The sequence below is a fragment of the Lutra lutra genome, chromosome 12 (genome assembly GCF_902655055.1).
Source record: "Lutra lutra chromosome 12, mLutLut1.2, whole genome shotgun sequence".
NCBI lineage: Eukaryota > Metazoa > Chordata > Mammalia > Carnivora > Mustelidae > Lutra > Lutra lutra.
Genome location: NC_062289.1, coordinates 50,646,927 through 50,655,811, shown reverse-complemented (window position 1 = coordinate 50,655,811; position 8,885 = coordinate 50,646,927). Strand labels below are relative to the sequence as shown.

At 37.1% G+C, this 8,885-nt stretch overlaps 1 protein-coding gene across 3 annotated transcripts in view; it reads right to left on the bottom strand.

Annotated features, from left to right (window-relative positions):
• Nucleotides 1–5,544: 5,544 nt before the first annotated feature.
• Nucleotides 5,545–8,885, bottom strand: part of ROCK1 (Rho associated coiled-coil containing protein kinase 1) — a 150,471-nt gene continuing 147,130 nt past the window's right edge. For 2 of the 3 annotated variants that reach the window (XM_047696920.1, XM_047696922.1), the window contains exons 32-33: nt 8,360–8,567; nt 5,545–7,105 (exon numbers count right to left, since the gene is read on the bottom strand). In XM_047696920.1, coding sequence (XP_047552876.1) covers nt 7,099–7,105; nt 8,360–8,567 — 215 coding nt within the window. In that variant the 3' untranslated portion in view covers nt 5,545–7,098. The remainder of the gene's footprint in view (nt 7,106–8,359; nt 8,568–8,885) is intronic. The other variant, XM_047696921.1, reaches the window with a different exon arrangement.

Here is an 8,885-nt window from a genome sequence, read left to right as displayed (position 1 = left end):
ACACTGCAGTGTTGTGCCATGTGCTTAGAGTCAACCACTCCTTTTCCTAATGGCTGTGCATTGAGATGCTGTGATGATGAGCACAAGCTTCACGTCTCTCCCTCCCTCCCGAAGGAGCAATCTTAAGGTTGTGCACTTCTCCCAGTCTTGCAGAGTCAAGCCAACTTCTGAGATCCTTGATGGCTATGAGATCCATAAGCCATCTGTGAGAGCGTGTGGAGCTGCCATCTGCAGGGGCAGTGAGCACCAGCCACGGGGGTCTGTGGGCTTCCAAAGGTCTCATTGACCAAAGGCTTTGAGCCCTCACCCCTTCTTTGTTCTTAGCTGCCCCATGTTATTTAGCTATATCTATTCCCTCAGCATTCTTAGTGAGGTGAAACACCCTCTTGAGCAGTGCCCCAAAAGGCTGGGGAAGCTGGATGCTCACATCATTCTCTGTTTCCCCTGAGAGAGAAATCAGGCACCAAAAGCAGCTCTCTCAGTGCTGAGCTGTGCCAGTTTGGAGGAGGGGTGACAACAGTTAAATTGAAAGTGTTCTTACCTGGGGTACCTGGGTGGCTCAGTGGGTTAAGCCTCTGCCTTTGGCTCAGGTCCTGATCTCAGGGTCCTGAGATTGAGCTTGACATTGGGCTCTCTGCTCAGCGGGGAGCCTGTTGCCAGCCCCCTCACCGCCTGCTGCTCTGCCTACTTGTGATCTCTCTGTCAAATAAATAAAAAAATTAAAAAAAAAAAAAGAAGAAAGTATTCTTACTCTTTTCAGTGCAGCCACTCTTGGATTTTGTGCTCCATTGGGAGGCTGGATACTCTCAACTAGACTCCAGAGGTCTCATAAAGATGCTTTTATCCATGGGTATTTGTTAAATCGGTGTTTGTCAGGGTATGAAGGCTGGGTCCTCCTATTGTGCCATCTTGATGATGACATATACATATATATTTTTAAAGTATTTATAAATACTACCAAAATAAATTTCACCTAATTAACAGCTATTTTCCCATTTCTTGAAGATACTATCTAATTAAAATGATTAAAAAATATAAACTTGGGGCGCCTGGGTGGCTCAGTGGGTTAAGCCGCTGCCTTCGGCTCAGGTCATGATCCCAGGTCCTGGGTTCGAGCCCCACATCGGGCTTTCTGCTCAGCAGGAAGCCTGCTTCCTCCTCTCTCTCTCTGCCTGCCTCTCTGCCTACTTGTGATTTCTGTCAAATAAATAAATAAAATCTTTAAAAAAATATAAACTTAATGGGCAAAAAATGGCTATGTTGGCTTTAATCCATAGTTTATCAGCCATTTGTATATTTAAATACATTTTCTATTCATTACCTTTAGCTTATTTTTCTATAGGATTTTCCCAGCCACCCCACCATACTGTCCTTCCTTCCTTCATTTTTTTAAACTGTGGACTGGCAGGAATTTTAGAATTTCTGGGGCGCCTGGGTGCCTCAGTTCGTTAAGCGTCTGCCTTCGGCTCAGGTCATGATCTCAGGGTCCTGGGATTTAGCCCCGCTTCTGGCTCCCTGCTCACAGGGGAGCCCCTTCTCTCTCTCCCTCTGCCTACCACTCCTCCTGCTTGTGCTCTCATTCTGTGTCGAATAAATAAAATCTTCAAAAAAATTTAATCTATTTTTCAAATATTTTTGCAGTGTCATTTATAGTTTAATTTTGCCTCAGGAGTCTTTGATGGCATAGACCTTTACATTTTTACATATGAAGTATGCTAAATGTTACATTTTTGACAGCACTGAAAATTCAGATGGTTTTAAATACTAGACATAACACAACTAGGTGAAGTGGCCCAGGTAGGACTGGAGGAACTGGAAAGTATATGCCCTATCAGAAATGGGTCAGATGGGGCATCTGGGTGGCTCAGATTAAAATGTCTGCCTTCCACTTAGGTCATGATCCTGGTGTCCTGGGATCAAGCCCCATGTTGGGCTCTTGGCTCAGTGGGGAGCCTGCTTCTCCCTCTTCCTCTCCCCCTGCTCATTCTCTCTCAAAATGAGTAAATAAAATCTTTTTAAAAAAATGGCTCAGGCAATTGCTTCTGTGCATGATTCAAGTCCAGTGTTACCCAAACTTACTCTTGACAAAGAATTACTGGAAATTGGGTTTTAACTGAAATATTCCAATTTAAAAACTAGCAACTTAACAGTTTAAAAATGCTGTATGAGTCTAACAAAACAGTTATGAAGGCTGAATATTACTAAGGCCTCTTGTTCTTGTAATTTTCCAGTTGATTTTTATGAACATTTTTGGTAAACAATCACATAACTAGCAAATAAAGACAGATTTACTTCTTCCTTTCAGTACTTGTAATATTTTCTTTTTCTTATCTGTTATTTGTTAGGATCCTCAGAATAAGGTTCAATAGTAAGAATCCTAGTCTTGTTCTGGAGTTTGATGGTTCCTTGTTAATTGTGTTTTTTCTGAGTTGACAGACCACTTTTATAGTTAAATAGGAATTACTATGTAAATAATTTGTAAAAATTATGTGGTTAAGATCATAATTACTGCTGACATGCTAGTATGTGGTTTTAACTTTTTGAGCATTTGTGGTGCAAGTGTGGATTAACTAATTAAAAAAAAATGTGAATCAATGAGAAATATAATTTTAAGTGTAAGATTAGGAAGATGTTCCAACTTTTCTATTACATCAAATGCACTTTCTTGAAAGCCTGGCTGGGATGTTTATGCCACTAAAATAGAAAAGATTTTAATTATAGTTTAACAATGTTATTTTTGCATAAATATTTTTTCTGCTTAGAAAATCAAAAATAGTGAAGCTGACTTAAAACTAATTACCAGGGGTTTCTACATGAAGATTTGCATAAATAAAATGTTTAAATTTGGGAGGCAACTGTTACTATAGTAAGTTCTAATGCTATTATTTCTTATAATGAAGTAGATTATAATGAAATAGATTATAAACACCATAAATAGCAATAATGAATGAAATAAACAAGTTATAGAATATTACAAATGAAAAATATAAAGTCATTTATATAAATGTAAAGCCACATACAACTTTATATACAGATATATGCATATTCAGTAAAGGGCTGAGATATGAATAATACATATCAAAAGTTTTTTTTAAAGATTTTATTTATTTATTTGACAGAGATCACAAGTAGGCAGAGAGAGAGGAGGAAGCCGACTTTCCGCTGAGCAGAGAGCCGGATTTGAGGCTCGATCCCAGGACCCTGGGATCATGACCTTAGCTGAAGGCAGAGGCTTTAACCCACTGAGCCACCCAGGCATCCCTAATACATATCAAATTAATGGCAGTTACTGCTTTGTGGAGGAAGGGAAGAGAATAGGAATGGGGAGGAGGAACAAAAAAGATCTTTGATTAAATGTTTTTCTGTTAAGAGCAATTTTAAGCAAATATAACATTTGCTGATTCTGGATGGTAGATATAAAAATACGTTATATAAATATATATTTAAATATTTTATTTATTTATTTGAGAGAGAGTGAGAGAGAGCATGAGAGGGGAGAAGGTCGGAGGGAGAAGCAGACTCCCCATGGAGCCGGGAGCCCGACGCGGGACTAGATCCTGGGACTCTGGGATCATGACCCCAGCCGAAGGCAGTCGCCCAACCAACTGAGCCACCCAGGCGCCCCACATTTTACATTCTTTTGCAGACTTAAAAATACCAATATTGTGAGTATAATTAGTAAAATAAATGGGCCTTCCCCCCACCCCCCAGTATTTTATTTATTTGTCAGATTGACAGAGCCCACGAGTGGGAATGGAGGACCAGAGACAGAAGTTTCCCAAGGAGGGAGTAAGATACGGGGCTCAATCCAAGGACCCTGGAATCATGACCTGAGCCAAAGGCAGACGCTTAACCGTCTGAGCAACCCAGGCACCCTCGTTATTATAGAATATCTAATGATATGAAAATGAGAACATATTTTACCAAGCAGAATTTGATTGCCATTTTTTTTTTAAGTAAAGTTAGGGTTTTTTTTTTATTTTTTTCAGCATAACAGTATTCATTATTTTTGCACCACACCCAGTGCTCCATGCAATCCGTGCCCTCTACAATACCCACCACCTGGTGCCCCCAACCTCCCACCCCCCACCCCTTCAAAAGTTAGGTTATTTTAAGCTGTAACTTCAAATAATGACAAAGTGACTCACACTTACCAGCCTGTAAATAAGGATAGTGGCTGTTTTCTTTCTAGCCCAGAACCCTTGGTCTCAGCACAAATTTGCAGGTGTGGTGAATGTGCACGCTTGATGCTGAACCTTTTAGTATACCTTCCTGTAGTAAAGTGGACAGAAAAGTGAGAGTACATTTCCCCAAATTCCTTGCAGCTGGAGTTCTGAATGTGATTGTTTTGGACAAGCAAATGTACCCACAGAAGTGAGATGATGAAAACGATTTTTCTGGCAGTGCTGACAGATTCCAGTGTCCAGACACAAGGTTTGTAAGTGGGAAGAACAGTGGAAATCATCTAACTTGGTGTGGATTGCAGCAGGCATAGCAAAACACTGTCAAGAACCAGGAGTAGGGTGCCTTCCTGAACAAGGCATTCTCCTGGTCCTTGCCATGTTGGTATACTTTGGGATTAAGTGGTTTTCTTTCCTATTTTTTAAAATTTTATTTAACAGAGAGAGAGAGAGAGTAAAAGATCATAAGCAGGGGAAGTGGCAGAGGGAAAGGGAGAAGCAAGCTCCCCACACAGCAGGGAGCCCAATGTGGGGCTAGATCCCAGGGTCCTGAGGTCATGACCTGAGCCCAAGGCAGACACTTGACTGAGACACCCAGGCACCCCTAAGTGGTTTTCTGAATTTAGAAGAGAAGCAGCCTTCTTGGCTGACCTGGTTCTACAACGTGGCATTTAGAGTCATTCTTCAAATATCTGTTAGTTCTCAAAAGAGTTTCATGCTCAGGTTAATTTTTCTTTTTAATGTCCTCTCCTTAAACTAATTCAAATTAACTGTTCTCTGTACTTTACTGGACCTTGTACAGAACCAAACAACTGTATACTAACAATATAGCAAGCAGCATGAGGTTCACACTCCTGTCAGTTCTCCTTGCCCTCCAAGGAGATGCAGATGCACAGTGGCCCAGGGGGTTGCTGAGCATGCAGTGGGTTTGCATTACAGATGAGGAACCTGAAGTTTAGGATACCTGAATCTTTTATAAGGAACATAAGCAAATCTGCCAGCTTTTGCTCTAGAGGGAGATACTATCTTTTATTATACTGGATAGTAAACAACTTGCCTTTCTTTGAGGAAGACATGATATTGTCCAAGGCTGTTGATTATACAAATCTCTTTGGTAAAGATAGTCCAGAACTAAAGCTGCTAGAGCCACTGCTCACAGGACACGGAAAAATGCAAGAGACCCACAGAGAACTGTTTTCCAACAGACATTACTCAACTCTTCAACTGTAGCCACTAGTTTTAGAGCCAAATCACATTTTCTTTTAAAAATCCACTTTAATCTAATCATGGACTTTAACAAACATTGTTTACAGTCAGGGACTAATGTATAACATGGTTTCTATTCAAGAAAACACCAGTCATATTAAAGGTATCCATCCATAAATTATTTTTATTTCTCATTAAATGAGCACAGAGTCATTAGCATATTAATAACAGATATGTTTATTATTACATATCCATCAGTGCGGCTTTCAATACCACTTGAAACATGCATATCATCCTAGAGACGAATCAGTTTTCCAGTGCTTCTTATTTGATACACATTACTGCAAAGCCATTATAAATTACTGAGGAGGTATTTGGTTAAAAAAATAAAAAATAAATCATACTGCCCATATGTATGAATCAACTCTTGTTATTGGACAAGAGTTTAACAGTATTTATCTGGTAATTCCTATGTTAACTGGAAAACATCGCAGATGTATTGCCATAATTTTCTTTTATATTGACATAAACCTACATATCTTGCAGAATTTTATAAAGTCATTATTGTAGCAGGTAGTTTAATGCAAAGATTGTACTCAATTTGTGAAAGTCCAACAAAACTCTAAACATTTTAAATTAAACCAATTATCAATGAAGAACCCACTGACACAAAATTTCTTGAAAATATGTTCTTTTGAAATTTCTACATTTAGTCATGGCAGTAAAATAATTCTTTCAAATTAAGGCACTAAAAGGGCAATGCAACTCCCATTGAAAGTGTTCTAAGAATAATTTACATTTCAAACAGTGCATACATTTCTTATATGTTTGTTAACTTAATGTCTTTATCATTTAAAACCACAAAGAAATACATTATACAATTACAGAAATGATGTACCCCACAAAACGCTTTTAAAACTTGGTTCTTTTGTACAGTTAGTTCCTAACGTCTCTAGTAGTAAAATAACTCAATATGGCTTGGCAAAAATGCATAGATTAAATGTAAATTTTAATTTTTTTTGCCTTCTCCCATTTCCCCAATCTACAAACGTGCTGAAACACATACAGTATTTTGTAAAGCATAATGCAAAATAATTATTCTCCATAAGTCTGCCACGGGCAATCAAAAGTGAGGCTTTTAAATTCTACAGTGAGGGCACTGAAGTCAAGTGATGTCACTGCTTTCTTAAAATAGTTTTGTATAGAGTCTTGCAAGAGCACAAAGACTGAAGTCATTTAAAAGAATTTCAGTTGTCTCATTTTGAGATATTTTCTTTACTCCTTCCATGAGCTGATCTTCATAGTGATGGCCATTCCACTTGAAAGTGAAAGTCCCTTCCTCTCACTCATATGAGGAAAACTGTGTTCTATCATGATTGACAGGCATTTTCTTAGAAATTCAAAAAGGCAGCACCTTTTTAAAAAAATATACCTACCTAAGCTTTCCCCCAATTGTACTTGCATTACATAGTAATAATTAATCTAATCTACCTGTAGGCAAACCCGCAATTAAAAACAAAACAAAACAACAACAACAAAAAAAACCCTCAGTGTGCTTTTGTGCCAAAGCAAGAACAGAATAACAGCAATCTTAACCCTGAAGCCTGTGATATTTGTGTCAAAGGAACAGCCTGTCTGCTCTGCATGGTTAAAGAAGCCTGGTTTATCAGGTAGCATTCCACATGATTCCAAAAGGCGTTAGGTCACATGGTTAACTGCTGGAGAGGGAAGGGGGGCAGAAAAAGAAAAAAATGTAATTAAGGAAATATACTCAGTTTAAAAATACAAGAAACAAGATTGTAGGGAGAGGTAAATATAAATTATCTTTATATGTGATTAAGAAATACACAAAATTTGGAAAAGAAAAGGAAAAATATACTTAGCATTATTTTCTTCTTACTTCTACTCTATTTCAAACACATGGTCTTTTTTTGTTTTGTTTTTTACAAAGCTATAATTCAATTTTAAGTAATTCTGGGTGCAGCTTTATCTTATACAGGAGAGAGGTGATAACAGGATTTTACAGAAGTCAGTCAGGAGTGAGATGATAATACCCTGGAGTAGTAATGGTGGCTGAAGAATACAGATGGTATAATACCTATTACTCATTTCAAAGGATTAGACTCAGTTACTGATAATAAGGAGTAAAAAAATGGGATGAATTTGACATTAACAGAGAGGCAAATCAATGTTAGGTCTCAGCTTCCTCAAATCAATATTCCTCTTATATAGGGATTAAACTCTAGGAAAGTTGGTATTTGGTAAAGGAGAAAAAATTTAGGCTTTAGAATTGGATAAAAATAGGTTTCAACCCTGACTATGCCACTAGCTTGATGTGGGATCTTGTCCAAATGGCTTAATTCCTCTGGGCCTCATTTATTCATGTATGAGAACTGAATGAGATATCTATCATAACCTCTCTTGAGGAAGGGATTTAATTACGTCCTATAATTGTTTATTATAACATATAAATATTTTTGAAAAAATTCTATCAAAACCAGTTAAAAAAAAGAGGTGTATACTTAACTGGGAAGTTTATTTGCAACACCATCATCAGTGATACCAAAATAAGAATTTTGATTAAAAAAAAAATCTATGCCAACATAGTTAAAGAAGAGCAAAGTTTTATATGAATCTATTTACATTTAAAAAGGGTGACAATCCACAAGTTGTTTAAAAAATTAAGGGCTAAGAAAAAAAAGGAAAAAAAAAAATTAAGGGCTAAGTATGGGCCGTATATACCAACCAATGATAGCAAAATCTGACATAGATGTGGAATTAAATATGACATTTATAAATATTATGAACTTCAAACGGGAATCAAAGTAGTTTGTAAAGTTATTTTAAGTCATATATTATAAATACTTAGCTACAAATGATGCCCTCTATAAGGAAAAGAACAATTAGATTTTAGATTTAATAGATACTAATCACTTTCACACTGTCAAAGAGGTTAACACTACAATCCTTACCTAGTTTTTCCAGATGTATTTTTGACCGCTTTTCGGAAAGACTGATTTGCAGTAGATCTTGTAGAAAGTGTTCGAGGGGATGCACGAACAAATCCAGATGGTGGATTCTTAGGGATCTTCTTTACCAAATGTGTTACCCATTTTTTTTGTTCATCCTGAGAACATGCTAACAGCAGCATATCTCTTGCTGATGTTACATCATAACTTACTATGTTAAAAAAACAAAGACAAAGTCATACAATACCTAAAATGGCTCTACTGAAGCATAATTTTGTAAGTTCTTAAAATTTTAAGAGATTTACTATGCTTAATTAAGCTTGGAAAATACCTCTTTCTCCTTAATTAAGGCCGAACATTTAAAAAGAAAACATAAGTCACAAACTATTAAGAAAAATAAAAACAGAAATACAAAAAAATGCAGAAGTGAAACAAATTAATGTATTTTTAGAACATAAGTTTCTTATCTTAAAATAGCTGTTGCCTGTATTCTTTCCATCAGGTTACCTCTGCTAACCTAGAGGCCATT